The sequence below is a fragment of the Pan troglodytes genome, chromosome 3, assembly GCF_028858775.2.
Source record: "Pan troglodytes isolate AG18354 chromosome 3, NHGRI_mPanTro3-v2.0_pri, whole genome shotgun sequence".
NCBI classification, from domain to species: Eukaryota; Metazoa; Chordata; class Mammalia; order Primates; family Hominidae; genus Pan; species Pan troglodytes.
This window is the reverse complement of record NC_072401.2, coordinates 60,442,501-60,462,785: the sequence shown is the minus strand read 5'-3', so window position 1 is coordinate 60,462,785 and position 20,285 is coordinate 60,442,501. Positions and strand designations below refer to the sequence as shown.

The following is a 20,285-nucleotide window of genomic DNA, read 5'->3' as shown; positions in this document are numbered from 1 at the left end:
GGTAGTTACACATCCTGGTAGCAGGTAAGGATGCCCAAGTTTACTCAGAATTGCCGGGGGACTATTCAGGGTAAATCTTCACAACTCTTAGTTAGCCATCGAGCCCCTGAATAAGCTCCAGAGTACTAAAGAGAATTAGTTAAGACAACAAAATAAAGCATAAAAGTGAAAGATACTACCAGTGTTTCAAAAAAAAAAAAATGAGAAGGAAGAGGAAGAACTACTTTCACATCAGGTGCTCTATAACGATGGTGGAAGTTTGTATTTTTTTCCCCACTGCTTTCAATAGAGATAAAGAGAAAGCACTATCTTTTTCACTTTAACATTGTCCTGAAAAGTAACTAATCTAATAGGTCTGCAGCCTTCCCAAATATACATGTACCGTCTTTCTTTTTCATCTTTTATTAAGAGGGCACTGTATTTTATCAATAAACTTTTGTTTCTCATACTCAGCTTTTAGGATTTTTCAGAAAGCATATGATTTAAGACAACACCATGATAAATCTTTCAGCAATTTTTCAAAAACAAGATACCACACAAGCAGTGACAATAAAAGTTTTAAAAGCCCTGTGTATTCAGCCTTTAGGATTCTATCTCTTAAAGAGTAACCTTACAGAGCTCAGGGATACATGAAAACAGACCTAGAATGATTCACTACCTCAATAGCACTGTTTCATTCTCCATTGTTACACTGTAGTCTTCTGAAATACTCCTATACATAGATGAATTCATATTAAATGGTCCAATTTTAATCGGGAGAATTTCCAATATTGAACTTGCCTTTTACTCTTTATTTCATTGTAATTGCCCATTTATAAGTCGATAGTAGGCAGGGTGTAGTAGCACACACCTGTAATCCCAACTACTTGGGAGGCTGAGGTACAAGAATTGCTTGAACATCGGAGGCAGAGGTTGCAGTGAGCCGAGATCGCACCACCGCACTCCAGCCTGGGCGAGAGAGTGAGACTCTGTCTCAAAACAAAAACAGAAACAAATCACTGTTAGTACTCAAGAAACTAATTTGTAAATTACGTATTTTAGAAAATATTTTTCTAGTTTTGCCTGTTTTATAGTTCTTAGTCTGGCCTGAACACATTTTCTATAAATGATTAACTCCATGAAATGTTATATTTAAACTATTCTATATGCCCTAATATAGAGTATACATAGAATATACATGCAACTATATCTTTCTGCAGTGTGTGCTTAGGGTTCCATCCTGATGTGTTAAGGGTGGAAGGTGTTCCTGTTAGTTCCTCTTGATGACTGTACACCCTGCACATTTTATTCAGACAAATATTAATACACATAGGCTGAAATAAATGAACATTTTAATCTCTACTGACTCAAATGTCAGAAAAATAAAATTATAAGCATTTGGAGAGAATAGAAAGGAATTGTCATTTTATAATTTACCACTTTCTGTTTTTGCCAAATAAAACACAGCCTGGAACTGACCCACTCATAATATTTGTGAGGTCTAAACAAGAATATGAATGGAAGGGCTAGCCCACAGTAACACCCAACTCCACTCTCCTCCAGAAGGGTTTCATATAAATATATTTGAACAAACCACACCTCAAGTTAAAGCTCTGCCTCACCTTTTCTCCCATGCAAAGAACCACCATTTGCCCCTCCTTTAAGTTAGGGCCATACATGCTTACAGACAAGGCCTGCCCTTGGGAGGAGGACCTGGGAAGAAAGCCTCATAGGTCTGCTAGTGGGCCATGACCATATGGGCAGAGAATTTCTGAGTTTGGGACACCTGAAACATGGACTACATGGAAGGACAGTCCCTGGCTTTTTGTCCATCGTGAGGGGTACAGCAAGAGAAAGGCCAGAGTATGAGCCCCTGAAACTTGTGGCTCTCAGAAGATAACAGCCAGGGATGCATTTCTCTCAGTTAAAATGAGACTAACTTATAGGATAAGGATTATGGAGGACTAAACATATGAGGAGATAAAAAGTAAATAGCAATAGCACCATAAATGCCCAGTCTGGTGGGAGATGAGGAGAGTGGGCTTAGCAGTGAAGGAAGATTTCACGTATGACATCCTCTAACTGTTTGTATTTTTATTTTCTATTTGAGTTACAGAGGTTACCCTATTGCTTCAGGGTTTATCCTGCACAACTAAGGCATTTAATCAGGACTTTGCTTTTTTTTTTAATCTACGGTACTAATCAGCTGTCTTACAGCTTTCCTGCATGGCAGGTAAGAACTCATGGCATTGTTTTCTGTGATTTCAATATTACATAAAAAACAAGGGAGGAGTAATAAACACTACTTCCTAGAGATTGCACTACTGTTCTGTTTCATAGAATTGATAGGAAAAAAGTAGTCGCAATTACAATTGAATAATATTTGTATTCCAACAAATGAAATAAAAAGCAATGAACATTTCAACTGTAATAGAAAATTTGTATCAGTATTAATTATTAATGTTATTTGTAGTGATATTTTTAAATGATGTTAAGTTGTAACACTCTTCTAATGAGAGGGGTCTTTGTTACCTCCCCTTGAGTGTGGACAGGCTTCAATCAAAAGAGTATATCGAAGTGACACTATTTAAATCCTGATTCTAGATCGTAAAATGCTGTGTAACTATCCCTTTGTTTGTCAGAATATTTGCTCTTGGAGCCCTAAGCTGCCGTGGAAGAAGAGGACACTGTCCTGTGTGGGAGCCCAAGCCATAAGGAAGGTAGCCCCCTGGTATTCATTACCAGTTGAGTATAGTCTTCAAGTTATCACAGCCCAGGCTTCCAATCTGTGATTGAAGACACCTCCAAATTATTTCAGCACCCAGCCATTTGAATCTTCCCAGTGTAGTCCCCCAACATTATAGAGGGGAGCCAAGCCATCTCTCTGTCCCTTGTCTGGATTCCTGATCCACAGTATTTTTAAATATGTTTTTATACCACTATATTTTGGGGTAGTTTGTTGCATAAAAGCAGATAACCTGAAACATTTTAACAATTGTGTGAGTGTGTGTGTGTGTGCGTGTGTGTGTGTTCTACATAGGTACAAATACGTTAGATGAGAAATACCCAAATATTACAGAAACTAATAAAGCTATTTATAATTTCATTACACAGTTGGTTGTGTGTTTACTTTTAATTGAATCACTTCATATAATATTTTGTTGCAAAGGATCAGGTGTCATGGACTTTTCTTGACTTTTCCCATTTAAAGTTCTATAGTTGTGGATTCATTTGTAGAGCAGTGTTAAAATTATTACATATTTTTATGTGTTCATTTTATTAGTGTTTGAAAGAGTAATTTGAAAAATGTCGTGGCATTTTAAATAACATTTATTATATAATATACACATCTGGGGGAAGAAGAAACTGAGATTATTCAATCTTAAGCAGTTTGAGAAGTACTAGCATAGAGATTCTTTAAAACAAAACTTCCTTTCAAAGTTGTAATAAAAAGAAATAAAACAATTATTATTCTGTATAGAAATTACTTAGGTAATCTAGATCTTCAGGGATCTTTACAAGACTTTAAATCTTCAATCCAACAGTATCTGATTTAGAGCTTTATACCTTGGAGAGTTCTTTATTATACGTTTTCTTCATTTATTTTTATCTCTATTTTCTGCTTTTCCCTCACTTCCCATTTGCTACTGGCCACTGATTATATTATTAGAAGAAAATAACCTAAGTAAAGCAAACAAACTACTGCAATTCTGCTCGTTTTCTTTGCTTTTATGGTTAGACATTTTCTACATTAAAATATTTATGAGATGAGGTCTAATCAAACCAAACCTCACTTACTTCTTTCTTTTCTTTTTTTTTTTTTTGAGACGGAGTCTCTCTCTGTCGCCCAGGCTGGAGTGCAGTGGCACATCTCGGCTTACTGCAAGCTCCGCCTCCCGGATTCACGCCATTCTCCTGCCTCAGCCTCCCGAGTAGCAGGGACTACAGGCGCCCGCCACCACGCCTGGCTAATTTTTAATATTTTTAGTAGAGACGGGTTTCACCGTGTTAGCCGGGATGGTCTCGATCGCCTGACCTTGTGATCTGCCCACCTCGGCCTCCCAAAGTGCTGGAATTACAGGCATGAGCCACCGCGCCTGGTCCTTACTTACTTCTTTTAACCTCCTTGCAGATCATCTGCTTGAACATCTCCACTATCTCCTTCTGCTTGAACAGCTCCATCTGCTTGAACATCTCCAGTATCTCCTTCCTCTGGAGACACTTTGGTGTTTTTCCCAGAAGGAAACTTTACTTATGGGAGAATCAAATTTGATGATTTTTAACACTTCTAATGAGTGGGATGGTTTGGTGATTTGGGACAATTATACTCAGATAAAATGTGATTATGCCCGGTCTGAGAAAGAAGAAACTAGGCAAAGAAAAATAAAGTGAGTTTCTAATGATCACACAGCTATTAAAGCAGAATTAGAAATCAGGTTTCACTTCTAAATGTTTCTGCTCAATTCATGCTTTTCATTTTTTGTCAGTCAGACTTTCTAACTCGACTGCATGCTGAAGGATTTTTTTTTAATTCCATCAAAATGGAAGCTCTTAGTAGTATTTTATCTTAATCTATCAGTTTAAAGTTTTAGAAGCTGGTTCATTAAAACGCATTTTGAAAAATCGATAAATGATTCGTTTAAGAAAGAAAACTGATTTTCCTGATTGCCTGTAATATTTTCATGCATTGATTTTAAATTAAAAATTATCTGGAAAATGTGATAAAGTTAATGGGATTATTTTTAACATATGTGTAGTGAGATAAAAGAAGTAAGAATATACTAATATTGCGGGAGAAAGAAAATTTGAGAGCGAAGGAAGACTTTTTTTTTAATTTTAGAATATTTACCAAAACCCCTTATTAAGCTGTATTCTTTTTACATAATTTTGCAAGATCTTTGGATATCAGGACAAAATGAGAAGATATACATGAATTTAGTTTGAAAACTATTTATACCTCTTTAATGACACTATATTTTGTAAGATTATTTTCACTTCAGAAAAAGAATTGTCTCATTGGCTTTGAGGACTCAGGAGTTCTTTTGTCTCTAATAAAGAAGGTGTGAAACATAAAGTTACACTCCTGTTTATTTCTTTGGGTTTCACTTACTCTTTAGAGGATCTACATGAGCTTCTTAAACCTGGCTTGTATAGCATTGTTTTTGGCAATGCTAAAACCATGTTTTTGGCACATCACACACTATCTCATTATTACTCATGTCAGAATGTTCTCACTATCTGGGAAATCTCCTCTATAAATGCTTTGAACTGAACACACCTGGGATAGCTGGCTGGGGCAGAATCAACACAGCTATGAAATAAAGTGTTGCCTAAGGCAGGAGAAGTTTACAACTGCCTTTCAGTTCTAGGCATGTCAGAGTTTGTCTCCCTTTTCCTTTTCTTTACTTCTTTGTGTTATTGTTGAGTGTGTTTTTAAGTGTGCCTTTACACCAGGTAATCATATTTAATTTCACATTTCATGGTATACATGTGACAGAAGAATTTGATGGAAATTCATCAAATTTCATCAAAACTGACTATGAGTCAATATTCTACATGTTTCTCCCATTAAGATATATTTGTTTATATTTTTTGTTTCGAAATGAATCATCTGGATGCAATTTTATGATAAGGATTGAAACTCTCATTTGGATATTATATTTTAAAGTTAAAAATACATTTCTGTCCATTACAAACCAGAAAAAATTTACTCATGCAAGATATATTTGCTGTGTGAGTGTGTGTGCCTTTCCCATCCTGCCATGCTAATTTTTAGACAATTATCTCATGCTTGCTTTTGGAAAAAATTATGTTGCTTTCAGAGTTTTGTTTTTGCCAGGCTAGTCTCCAACAGATAACATTCATTTTATAAAATGATATTCACTAATGAGATGAGTAACATTTCTTTAGACCTACTATGTGTGAGTAATTTCTAAGGGCTTGACATATGCTTACTAATTTTACCCTCATTACACTCTCATGAGTAGCCACTATAATTGTGCTCATTTTTAAGGAAGGAAACTGAAACAGAGGCTAAGCTACCTGATCCATAGCACCCTGCCAGAAAGTGGCAAAGCCTATATTCTTAACAACTCTTATGTATTACTTCATTATATAATTTCAAAAATAATTCAAATAAGAATAGTAATTACCATTTTTACATGTTTTTTATGTACTCTATGTGAGATTTTGCATATTTCATTTTATTCTCTTCATAATGCTATGAAATACTTTTTAGCAATGTGGAAATAGAATCAGACATGCTAACTAACAAGCCAAGATTATGGAGCTAGTAATTGGGAGCATATAGACGTTAACCTCTGTATTAGTCTGTTCTCATGCTGCTAATAAAAAAACCACACTCCAGAGTAGGTAATTTATAAAGGAAAGAGGTTTAATGGACTCACAGTTCCGCATGGCTGGGGAGGCCTCACAATCATGGCCGAAGGCAAAGGGGTAGCAAAAGCACGTCTTACATGGCAGCAGGCAAGAAGATGTGTGCAGGGGAACCCCACTTTTTAAAACCATCAGTTCTCATGAGACTTACTGACTACCACGAGAACAGCATGGCAAAGACCCACCCCCATGATTCAGTTACCTCACACTGGGTCCCTCCTACAACATGTGGGAATTATGGGAGCTACAAGTCAAGATGAGATTTGGGTGGGGAGACAGCCAAACCATATCATTTGGCCCCTGGCCCCATCCAACTCTCATGTGCTCACTTTTCAAAACCAGTAATGCCTTCCCAACAGTTTCCCAAATTCTTAACTCATTTCAGCACTAACTCAAAGTCCAAGTCTAAAGTCTCATCTGAGACAAGGCAAGTCCCTTTTGCTTATGAGCCTGTAAAGTCAAAAGCAAGTTAGTTACTTCCTAGATTCAATGGGAGTACAGGCATTGGGTAAATACACTCATTCCAAACGGGATAAATTGGTCAAAATGAAGGGACAAGACACTCCACGCAGTTCTGAAATCCAGGGGCAGTCACGTCTTAAAGCTCCAAAATTATCTCCTTTGACTCTATGTCTCATATTCAGGTCATGCAGATGCCAGAGGTGGGTTCCCTTGGTCTTGTCCCTGTGGCTTTGCAGGGTACAGCCCCCCCTCCTGGCTGCTTTCATAGGCTGGCATTGAGTGTCTGTGACTTCTCCTGGTGCACAATGTAAGCTGTTGGTGGACATACCATTCTAGCGTCTGGAAGACAGTGGCCCTTTTTTCACAGCTCCAGTAGGCAGTACCCCCAAGTAGGGCTCTGTGTGGGGGTTCACAACCCACATTTTTCTTCCACACTGCCCTAGCAGAAGTTCTGCATGAGGACTGTTCCCCTGGAGCACACATCTGCATGGACATTCAGGCATTTCCGTACACCCTCTGATATCCAGGTGGAAGTTCCCAAACCTCAATTCTTGACTTGTGTGCACCCACAGACCCAACACCACTTGTAAGCTGCCAAGGCTCGGGGCTTGCACTCTGAAGCAAAGAACTGTGCTCTATGTTGGCCCCTGTTAGCCATGGCTAGGATGCAGGACACTAAGTCCTGAGACTGCACAAAGCAGCAAGGCCCTGGGCCTGGCCCAGGAAACCATTTTTTCCTCTTAGGCCTCCAGACTTGTGATGGGAGAGGCTGCCATGAAGACCTCTGACATGTCCCGGAGACATTGTCCCCATTTTTTTGATGATTAACACTTAGCTCCTAGTTACTTATGCAAATTTCTGCAGTTGGCTTGAATTTTTCCTCAAAAAATTGGTTTTTCTTTTCTATTGCATTGTCAGGCTGAAAATTTTCTGAAAGTTTATTCTCTGCTACCCTTTTAAAAATGAGTTCCAATTCCAAACCATATATATGTGAATACATAAAACTGAATGCCTTTAACTATACCCAAATCACCTCTTGAATGCTTTACTGCTTAGAAATTTCTTCAGCCAGTTGCCTTTAAACTATCTCTCTCAAGTCCAAAGTTCCACAAATCTTTAGGCAGGGGCAAAAATCCACCAGTCTCTTTGCTAAAACATAGCAAGTCACCTTTGCTCCAGTTTCCAACAAGTTCCTCATCTCTATCTGAGTTCACCTCAGCCCGGATTTTATTGTCCATATCACTATCAGCATTTTGGTCAAAGCTATTCAACAAGTCTCTAGGAAGTTCCAAGCTTTCCCACATCTTCCTTTCTTCTTCTGAGCCCTCCAAGCTGTTCTAACCTCTACCTGTTACCCAGTTCCAAAGTCACATTTTCAGGTATCATTTCAACAGCACCCCACTACCTGGCACCAATTTACTGTATTAATCTCTTTTCATGCTGCTAATAAAGACATAATTGAAACTGGGTAATTTATAAAGGAAAGAAGTTTAATGGACTCACAGTTCTGCACGGCTGGGGAGGCCTCAAAATCATGGTGGAAGGTAAAGGAGGAGCAAAGGCACATCTTACATGGCAACAGGCAAGTGGGCTTATACAGGAAAACTTCCCTTTTTAAAACCATCAGATATCTTGAGACTTATTCAATAGCATGAGAACAACATGGGAAAGACCGGCACTCATGATTCAATTACCTCCCACCTGGTCCCTCCCAGGACATGTGGGAATTATGGGGGTTACAATTCAAGATGAGATTTGGGTGGGGACACAGCCAAACCATATCAACCTCTTTTTATTTTAATTAAATAACTAAGCTCATTTTACTTTTGCAACTTGCTGTTTTTCTTTTTGTCACTTATTTTATATTTGTGTGTGTTCCTCTGTGTGTGAGATAACAACAGGAAAAATGTGGCTGGTTTAATAATATACTTCAGCTTCAAATAAAAGATTGAATCTAAAACCAATTGTGCAGACAGAAAATATTGCTTTGAAGGGGATTATATACCTTAGGGAACAAACTAGATGAGATTTTTCTGGACTAGCCAAAAACTAAAATGCTTTTAATGTCCTAGGCAAGTCACATAAATGTGAGAGAGACTGAGAAGGATAGTGGCGCTTATGTTGAACTGGAGATTATATGCCCCCAGGTAAAGATATTCAAATTATTTAAAAAGTTATGGTCAAATAAATACCTTGGTACCAACAACAACACTGAAAATTCTACTGGCCAAATAGAATACTTCCAAAGCCAAATTCCAGTGAAGAAATTCTAGCTTACCTCTTCATTGCAGATAATAATCAACACCTAATTTTCAAAAGCTAGCTATTATATTAGAAATCCAAAGTAAGTAAAAGATACTTTTTATGTATTTTGTACATAAAGTTTTCAAAGTAGAGAGAAACACCAATTTGTTAAGGGGAGAGTGAGGAATTCCCAGTATTCCAGGGAAGAGAGGTGTGAAAGCAGCTAATGTGCCCAGATGAATTCATGAGAAGAGACTGAGGTCTAGGAGAAGGCAGGAGAGCACAGTGGTTAAGACTATGCTCAGGTATTACACTAGCTGGTGTCAAATCCCAGCTCCACTACCTCACAAATGAAATAAAATAATTATTTTTTTTAAAAAAAAAGAAAACCTAGATGGAGCGCAATATCTAACTCAAATGAATGAAGGAACTGATGGAATCAGGTAGGTCATCAGAGATGAGTATATTGAGGAAAGATTTCTAGCCAAGAGTTTCAGGATGAGCTGTTGTTGCACCTAACTCCTGTCTACTCCAGTAAGGATGGCACCAGGTTCAAGAGGCCAAAGAAGAAACCAGAGTCAGCAAATGACACATTGGGTTTTATTGGGGACTTACATACAGGCCTAAAAATCTAGTATTAGTGGGCTGGACAGGAGAACCAACCACAGAGCCCAGTGGTGGCGGGCTGGGCAGAAGACTGAAACCACTTGCAAAAGGAGTGCAGTTTGTATAGCATTTTCACGTAGCACCCCTTTCCGTAACAATTTCCACCTTACAACGTTTATGCGACCCAAAACTCACTCCCCTGTATGTCCCATGTTCTATAGGAGAAGCCAGGGTCTCAGAAGCTCCTCATAGGCAAGAAACAGATCTCTGGATGGCTACTCCAAAATTCTCTAGCTCTAGATCGCAACACACATTCAGGTGCATGTGCCATGCAGGATCATTCTCAGAATACGCTTAATTATTGCTATCAGGTGCATTTACCATACACCTGTGCCTCATCTCAGAGTGGTCAAATCCTACTCCTCAACCTCCCTGATATGGTTTGTCTCAATGTCCCCACCCAAACCTCATCTCGAATTGTAATCCCCACGTGCTGAGGGGGGTACCTGGTGGGAGGTGATTGTCTCATGGGTGTGATTTTCCCCATTCTGTTCTCTTGATAGTGAGTGAGTTCTCAGGAGATCTGGTTGTGTGATAAGCATCTGGCATTTTCCCTGCTTGCTTGCTCGCTCTCTTTCCCTGCCCCCTTGTGAAGAAGGTGCTTGCTTTTCATTCACCTTCCTCCAAGATTGTAAGTTTCCTGAGGTCTTCCCACCAGTGTGAAACTGTGAGTCAATTAAAACTCTTTTATTTATAAACTACCCAGTCTCATGTAGTATCTTTATAGCAGTGTGAAAATGGACTAATACACGTCCCTACCTCCTTGGGTCGTGTGTTGTTAGGCAGATGAGCCTTCTTACTCAAGCTATTTGCTTGTGCATTTATGTGATCAACCTGTTAAAAGAGCCTGGATATTTCTCTACTTCATTTATCTTCACCTGACCTCTGGGACACTTGTTTCCATAGGTTAAAGGGATGGGAAAATGCCCTTACAAAGGTCCAGACAATGATTTCAGAAAATAACCTCCAAAGCAATGTGAGCAGGCAATGGTGGATGGGTTCCATGAGACAGAAAGGGCTATGAGATGCCCAGGAGCCGAAGCCTGGAATCCTGCTCTCTGATTCTATGTAAAAATACAATTGATTAACAAACGAAAATTGTATATATTCAAGGGGTACAAAGTGATGATTTGATAATCACGCAGTGAGCATCAGCTGTAGGCAGTGAGCATCAGCTGTGGTCATGATTACACAATAATCATGTAGCTAGTGTCAGTTGTGTAATAACTTGTGTAATGATTACCATAGCTGATGCTCACTGCATGCCTGCTTGCCTGCTCTTATTGCAATGTCACAGCAACAGAATATCTCACTTTCCGGCATGCAGAAAGCCCCTGTATAAACGGCACTGTCCCTATAAACAGTAGAGCTGAATTTGACGCTGGTTCTGAGGTATCAGCTCTAATTTTGTGAAAGTTACTTAACCCACTGAGCTTCAGTATTCTCACCTTTAAATAGGATAACATAAGACAGGAAATAAAATAAATGTTTGAATTAAATGCTAATACAACCTGGCACTTTGAAAGTTGTAGTGTGGCAAGCCACAGTGGCTCATACCAGTAATCCCTGCACTTTGAGAGGCTGAGGAGACAGAATCACTTGAGGCCAGGAGTTTGAGACCAGTCTGGGTGACATATCAAGATCTGTGTCACTATAAAAAATGTAAAAATTAGCTGAGCATGGTGATACACATCTATAGTCCCAGCTACATGGTTGGCTGAGGTGAAAAGATCACTTGAGCCCAGGAGTTCCAGGCTGCAATGAGCCATGACTGAGCCACTGCACTCCAGCCTGGGTGACACAGCAACACCCTGTCTCAAAAAAACAAAGACAAAGAAGTTGAAGAGTGAAGATAAAAAAATGTTTCAAGTGAATTATATTGATATGCACATATTAGAAAATTTAAATCTTGAAATTAGGAGAAATATGTTCTGGTGTTCAGGACAGGAGGGTGACTGTGGTTATGAATATTTTACCGTATATTTTTAAATGGCTGGAAGAGAAAATTTAGAATGTTCTTAACATGAATAATAAATAAGGTGATGGAAATCTCAATTACCCTGATTTGATCATTACACATTATATGCATATATCAAAATATCACATGTACTCCATACATATGTACAATTCTTATGTATTAACTTTTTTTTTTTTCTTGATGGAGTCTTGCTCTGTCACCCAAGCTGGAGCGCAGTGGCACAATCCTGGCTCACTGAAACCTCCGCCTCTCGGGTTCAAGCAATTTTCCTGCCTCAGCCTCCCAAGTAGCTGAGATTACAGGCACCCACCACTATGCCTAGCTAATTTTTGTATTTTTAGTAGAGACGGGGTTTCACCATGTTGGCCAGGTTACTCTCAAACTCCTGACCTCAGGTGATCTGACCGCCTCGGCCTCCCAAAGTGTTGGGATTACAGGTGTGAGCCACCGCACCTGGTCGTATCAACTTTAAAAGCTGAAAATTAACGATCAAAGCTTCTATCTCTAGAAACTTGAAAACAACGCAAAACAAGCCTCAATTAAGAAAAATATAAAGGCAGAATTTAATGAAATCCTAGATGTAATATCAAAAAAGCCAAGTAAGTTTGGTATTTTTTAAGAGTAATAATACTGACAACTACCTGGCAAAACATTAAAAAATGGAGAGAGAACAATCATCAATATTAGGGATGAAAAAGTGGACATCACTAATATTTCCATAGAAAATATAAAGATAAAATAATAAAGAATAAATTAAAATTTTGAAAGAAATGGAAAAATGACTCAAAAAGCACAAGTTGTCAAAACTGACAGAGAAATAGAAAATTACAATATTTTTGTATACATTAAAGAGCTGAAAGTATTATTAAGAACTTTTCCACAAAGAAAATCCCAGTCACTAATGGCTTCACAAAGCTTAAAAGAGAAATATCATCAATCTTATTCACACATTTCATAGGCTAGGAGTAGAGTAAACACTTTCCAATTCTCTTTATGAGACTCCCATAAATTGATATAAAATCTAACATGGGAAATATAAGAAAAAATATTATGTATTAGCCTCATGAATGTAAATAAAAATATCTCAAAGATTTGTAAACTGAATGTAGGAGTAGATAAACAGGATAATCCACAACAATCAGGTGGGTTCATTTCAAAAATGCAATATTGATTTTACGTTACTTTACAAAAAATAGTCATTCACGTCTATTAAAAATTATAAAAGAGAATTAAATAATCTCAATATATGCATAAGGATACAATTCTAGCAACACATAATTAGAGAAAATTTTCTTAACAAATTGAAGAATTTCAATTTAAGAAATACAAAAAATAGAATTAGTGATAAAATATTAAAAGCTTTACTTCTGAGACTGAAAACAAAAGCCTAAGTGCTCAATTCACTATTTTTTAAATATTTTATTAAATGTGCTAGGCAGCACAAGAAGAACTAAAAAAAATACAAAGTTTTTAAAGGAAGAATTATAAACTGTCATTGATAACTGACATTATATTGTATGTAAAAAGACTTGATAGAATCTGTAGACTATTAAAATTAACAAGTGAAATTAATAAGGTCTCTGGATAAAAGGTTAAACTAAAAATCAATTGCATTTCTACATACCAGGAACAAAAATTATAAAATGGCCTTTAAAGAAAATATCATTTAAAATGATCAAGATAGGTCAAATGTGGAGAACTGAATCTAACAAAAGTATACGACTTCTACACTGAAACAACAAATTATTAGAGGTAAGCAAATAATTCCCAAATAAAAGCATAGTTTTTTTGTAATCGTGTAATTACTTGACTAATTGATCAATAGATTAAATGCAATCCTAATACAGATCATAGGAGGTTTTTTTTTAAGGGAAATTGTCAAGATTCTTCTAAAATGTATATGGAAAAACAAAAGGCCAATACTTGACCAGGCATTTTTGAGGAAAAATGAAATTGAGTTCTACTATCAGTCATTCAGTTACATTGTTAAGCTATATTAATTAAAGCAATATGGTGTTAGTGTAAACATTTATAAAAGACCAGTGGAATAAAATAGTCCAGATACAGACCCACATTTATAAGGACAACTGATGTATTACAAATGTGCCTGCAGTAAAGTGACGAATGAATGGCCTTTTTAGTAAATTGTGCTAAGTCAACTGGATATCTCTAGGTGGGGAAAACCACTGGAGTCCTACCATATAAGTATTCATTCTAGATATATTTTAGATTTACATGTGAAAGGCAAACAATAAATCCTGTAGAAAAAAAGAGCATCTTTATTAGCTCGTTGCAAACAAATATTTCTTATGTGGGATACAAAATGCTTACTCTGCAGAAAAAATTATAAATTGAACAATATTAAGACTAATAATACCAAAAGACACTGTTAAGTGACTAAAAACTCAAGTCATAGAATAAGCAGATGAAATAGCAGATGTAATATCAAAAAAGCCAACAGTTTTGTGTTTCTTAAGAGTAATAAAATTGACAACCCCATGGCAAGACATATTAAAAAAGAGAGAGAGAATACTCATCAATATTGAGGATGAAATAAGGATATCACTAATATTTCTACAGACAATATGAAAATAAGAAAGATTTTGAAAAGAGCAAAGATATAAAAAATCTTAACGAAAGATATATATATATACCTACATAAAAATATGTACATATGTGTAAGCAAACATATGCACATGCACACTCATAAATAGATATTCATATTCTTCAAATCAGTGAAAAAATAGGGCAACACATAAAAAAATAGACAAAAGATTTGAATGGGTACTTCACAAAAGAGGTATAACGAATAATCAATATGATGAATTAATGTGAAAACTTACTCAAAATTTATCAGCAGTGAAATGTCCGTTATAACCAGAACATAATACACATTTGCCAAGATGGCTAAAATGAAAATTACATAAGATAATAGGTGATGAGTATAAAATCTGGGACTGGAATGCTTTTATACAGCTGGTGTAATTGTAAATCAATATAACCACGTTGGAAAAGTATATGGTGTTATATCTTAAACGTATGCACATAATGTAAATAATGATTTACATTATTTAGTAAATCAATACCTAGGCTACACTCAAGGAAAATGCACATAAAATATATATACCAAAAATGTAAATAATATGTTTACTGTAGTACTATTTGTAGTAAACCAAACTGAAAATTTTGAAATGCTTATCAAAAGCAAATAAATATTGGTATAGTCTCACAATGGAATGCTATATAATAATAAAAATAAAAACTACAACTGCATGCAACAACATGGATAAATCAGTAAAATACAATGTTGAGTGAAAAAAGTCACAAAGTCCACAGAGTCCATCTGTACCGTTCCATTAATATAACTTTCAAAATAAAAAGCAAAAGTAATCCATGGTGTTAGAAATCAGACTTGTGGTTTCCATTAGGAGTAACATTGACTGGAAAGGTGAGGCTCCGGTATGCTGGTAATGTTCTATTTCTTAAACATTAACCAAATTAACCAGAGACATGAAATCTAGTTACTCAGGTGTGTTTATTTGGAAGGTTTCTCTGTATATCTATGATTTTTGGAGTTTTCTATCTGTATGCTATACTTAAAAAAAAGGTAAAACTTCAACGACCATGAAAAATTCAGATATTGAGATGAAATTTTGGTACCCCTAAAATATGCCTTGACCACTAGGCTGCTTTGAACAGACTTTACATCTATTTATTTTTATTGTATGTTGCTATCCCTTTCTGTTTTGCTTCCCTTGCATTTTGGCTTTGTTGCAGAGGCCCAGTGTGGTTCAAGCTCAAGACCCCAAAATACGACAATAAGAACAACTCAGGCAAAACAATGAGAGAGTATAGTTTTATCACATACTAATCTATTCAGAAACTTAGCTTTCAAAAAATGGAAGAAATAATTACCCAGGGAATAAGAAAAAAATGTTCTCAATGAAACCCAATTTACACTCATTGTTTAAGCGAATGAATAGTTTACACACTAAGCAAACTGTACTAGGAAAGTTACCCATTTATTTTATTTTAAAACACACTGCATATTTGGCTAAAGGCCAGTTTTAAGTTATGTGATTCACTTAACTTCCTCTTTCCCTTCAAATTATATTTAGCCATTGGCTTTAAGTTTTATGTTTTGATTATTTTATTTTTCTGCATTTCTAAATATGAATTTCATTCGTACGAAAGGAACTACTTTGTAGATGTTAAATCTGTCTATCTATCTATTACTTGCAAAATGAGTAGTTCATCTTCGTCACTTGGAAATTGCAATATATAATACGGCTATTGAGTCACCTCTGGTGTTTTATAAAATGTGTAAATTAGAGTCCCACTCCAGGCTTTCTTAATCAGAATCTCTAGAGAGAGCTACAAGAATCTTTCTTTTACAAAAACTTCTACTATGCACAACAATGTTGATACTCTTGCCAATAGTTCTAGAGGAAGGGAGGGAGGGGATATAGAGGATGCAAGTTGTGAGAAAATAGTTTGTTCCCTCTCCTTTTTCCCATATTCAAAGTTACAAGAGAAGCTTTTTCGTAAGATTTGTGACATCTTGTTCTCTTTCTCTCAATAGAAGAGAACAGGACAGGGTACATTTAGTGCCCTTCTTATGAATAGGCTGCATTATCTTATTAATCATTTGTTGGGACTCTATGCATTTTACCAGAGACATTCCTTTCTAATGAGTAAGTTTTAAAATCAACACTTCAAACTCGAATTAATCTAGGTGAGTTTGAACTATGGTATTGCCATCATTATTTAAGACTATAAACAAGCACCACTTATGATATACTTTATCAAGAAAAAGCACTCATAAATCTAATTTTCATAAGTTCTCAGGCAGTACCCTTGCCATATGAGGTCTCTAAGAGAGAATAGAACTTGTAAATTTCACATTGTCAGTTTAGGCACCATTACTTAATTATTTCCATGACATGTTTGAGAGGTAATCTAACATCTGAAGGTGATTATTTACATATAATTCTACAAAGTATCAGGTAATGTTGAATGACATTTTGAAGACAAACAGACTTATATTTGAATCCCAGTTCTAAGTCTCAGTTTGCTTGCTTTAAAATGGAATATATTGATACTTCTACAGTATTGTCTGATATCTAATAAATTATCAATTAAAATGGTAATAAAACATAAAATATACTAATTATATATCATTCTATATATCATATTAATGTTGAATTAAGTTACACAATTGCATGTATCCAATTCTATTATCATATTCTATAATTATTAAGAAAATTATTTCTTCTTGTAGACTAATGAAAGAAGGCTGTGATCAGCCTTAGGTAAGATGATAAAGTAAGAGATAGAGCCCATTTGTGTTTAGCCATTTCCCAATTCCTAACCAATAAATTTATGATTATAATAGGGCCAAGAAAATTTGCATTTAAGATTTTCAAGCACATTTGAAAATTATTTTCTATGTGTCCACTGGCATTTTCTAAAAAATGCTGAGACACGGCATTTCCCAATTGCTACCAAAATGATTACAAAGCATTACTGAGAGAATATATATGTGAATTTACATGACACCTAAATGCTAAGTTTGGCAATGTGGACTTTATGGCTGGGCATGGTGGCTCATGCCTATAATCCCAGTGCTTTGGGAGGCCAAGACTGGAGGATCACTTGAGGCCATGAGTTTGAGAGCAGCCTGGGCGACATGGCAAGAACCTGCTCTATAAAAATGCATAAATAAAAATTTAAAATTTAAAAAATAGGCTTTCCCATGTAATCAAATTCCCACTGAGAAATTTCAATCCACCTATGTCACAGTATCTAACTTATCTTTATTTTTTCAATAGCTGGATTATTACAACCTATGTATCATTTGCAGTGTTATTCCAATCTTTATAGCCTTGCTGTGCTTTTCTATTGAATGATGATCATTGACACACATTGAAAATATTAAGTACTTGAGAGTAATGCCTTAAGCAGGAGTACTTGACACACGTGAAAAATTTAACTTGGTAGCAAACAACAAAAGAACAATGGTAACAGTAATGAAGCCAGAAACCTCCTTGCCTCCCAGTAATTTGCAAAATATTTCTACATTTTGAAGCCAGCTAGCAGTGTGGAACAAGAAATCCAATGCCTCAATCCCATTTAGATAAATAAAATTTCAAGACTTTCACAATGATTACCTTCTTGGCAGCTAATATTAAATGAGCACACTGAAGTATGCTAGGCACTGTTTTAATTGTTTTACATATTATTTCATCTTTGCAATAAATACTCATTGTCTACATTGTACAGATAAGGAATTGAGCGCAGAAAAGTTGTGACTTGCTCAAGTTTTCATGGTTAGAAAGTGGCAAAGACCTAATTCTAAAAAGGCTTTATAATTACAGATTTTGTGCTCTTATCTTTTGTTCTATAATGCTTGGTCTTCAATGTTGCCTCAAATCCCCTCCTGATTTAGCCCCTCCTCCATGCACAAAAACAATATGCAGAGTTACTAACTAGGGAAGAAGCTGTTAATTTTTATGATTTTCCTACTACAAAGATACTCGTCTATATTTTGAGGGTGGAAAATTAAAATAGCCACAAGAAACAGAAATGAGATTTCAAAATATAAGCCAGTTAAATGTCATAATGGCATGCAAATAGTCATCAAATAGTCATCAATAGTTTATTATAGCAAAATACAATAAATTATATTTTATTGAATTCATTAAGTGGCAGTTAAAAAAGGATTACTTCACTGCTGAAAGTAATGTCTGGATAATGTGGAAATTTTACATATATATATAAAACAGTTCTAATGATCATACATAAGAAGACATTTGTGAAAACAGCTTACATAATAAAAACAGTTTATACATGGGTCATTGATAACCAGCAGTATCTCTCTTTTTCCCCTGGCCTTTCCCAGTTATCTGAAGATCGTTGCACAAAATAATTGTTTTCCCATATATCATTAATATCAAGCATTTTGAAGAAATTATAGTATCTTTTTTTCTGTATATGAAAGGAATTACAAAATATGGAGAAGAGTTGTATGTTGATTAATGGTGAAATGGGGCATAATACTTAACCTTCAAAAGCCTCCAATGAAGCAATTTTTATCACACAGAACATAGGGTCAATGGGAAAGAGAATGAAGAATGTAGATAGAAAATAATGTAGGAAGATAACACAATAGAATAGGGTGGAGTGAAAGGGAATACATGACACTTCTCTTTGAATGTATGAATCTGAGTGTCTATCCATGTCATGATGAAAAGTTCTTGTAAGCAATGCTTTGACTTTTTAGAAAATAGCCCTTTAGTTTATTAAGGAAAATTTCCATGGATGAGGAAATAATCATATCATTGTCAGATATTTGTTATCACTGTCCTTACATCATGGTTCTGTTAGAGAAAGACAGTAATATGAGATTATTTTAAGTGTTTTCATTTGGAAATTGTACTGATGATTCAATAAGAGAAATAATGATAAAAGCATTGTTTTAGAAAAATTAATTTTGCAGTATTCTGATTGATTTCAAAGGGTATCAAATGTATTTGAATCATAGAAGTGCCCCTGTGTGGTGTTAAACATAAACTGAGGAATTAGGATAGTGCCATTTGCATCATAGAATAAATATATAAGAGGCAACAACCTATTAAAAAAGTAAAGGAAAATCTAAATTCTATTTTTATCTCCACTCTTCACTCAGTGCATAGAAACATACCTGAGGCATAATTACAACTTACTAAGTTTTTGTTGAATACAGTCCAATTACAGAGAGTTATTTCTAGAAAGTAAAACTAGAAAAAGTGGAAATTATTTTATCTTGCTAGTGAAGAAAGTGTAGTTAATCTATTACACAGATTAGAGGATAGTTTAGTGGTGTTTTTTCCCTCAGTAATAGACCATAGTATCAGAAATCCATATATATTCAGGCCACATTAACTTATTATTTAATAAAGATAATAGAGGAAATAGATACATGATTTAGTTTACTTCTTGTGGACAAGGGTATTGGAGAAAGCTGGAACTAGTTTGCAATACCTTTAGATAGTCAAGATTAACTCCTATAAAATATGTTTCTGTGGAACATAAACACAAATTATATACTCTAAAATACCTTATAAAACATATTGTAATAAATCTATAGAAGCAACTATCTCCAGAATAATAGGTGTACTACTTCTATGAGGTTTGTTGTTACCATTAGACCAATCCTTTGCTGGGGTTGGAAAAGAGAAATGTTACAGCTTAGGGAGCTATTTTAGCTATTCCTGGCTAATCCTGGCTGACAGCAGAGATTCACCTGTGAAGTCAAAATACCATAAGCCATAGCTACCTCAGCTGTGGCTCAGAAAGTCTAACAATATGTCCAAAACCACCACCCCCACCCCTTTCAGAACAAGTAAGCTCCCAGGGTACTGTACCTTCAGCTTGAGAACCATGGCTTGGCATATAATTTGGCACATGTGATATGATCTCAGGAAAAAGACTTTGCTGCACATGGGGATATAAACAACTACTTCTAATGCAAAGCTGGAGTTAAGATCAGAGCAGAACTGAAGGAGACGAAGACACAAAA

General features: G+C 35.7%; 1 protein-coding gene across 1 annotated transcript in view; it reads right to left on the bottom strand.

Moving 5' to 3' along the window:
• Window positions 1-552: 552 nt before the first annotated feature.
• SULT1B1 (sulfotransferase family 1B member 1) overlaps window positions 553-20,285 on the bottom strand; it is a 57,470-nt gene continuing 37,737 nt past the window's right edge. Inside the window, exon 7 of the mRNA XM_054683043.1 lies at window positions 553-968. Coding sequence (XP_054539018.1) covers window positions 796-968 — 173 coding nt within the window. The 3' untranslated portion in view covers window positions 553-795. The remainder of the gene's footprint in view (window positions 969-20,285) is intronic.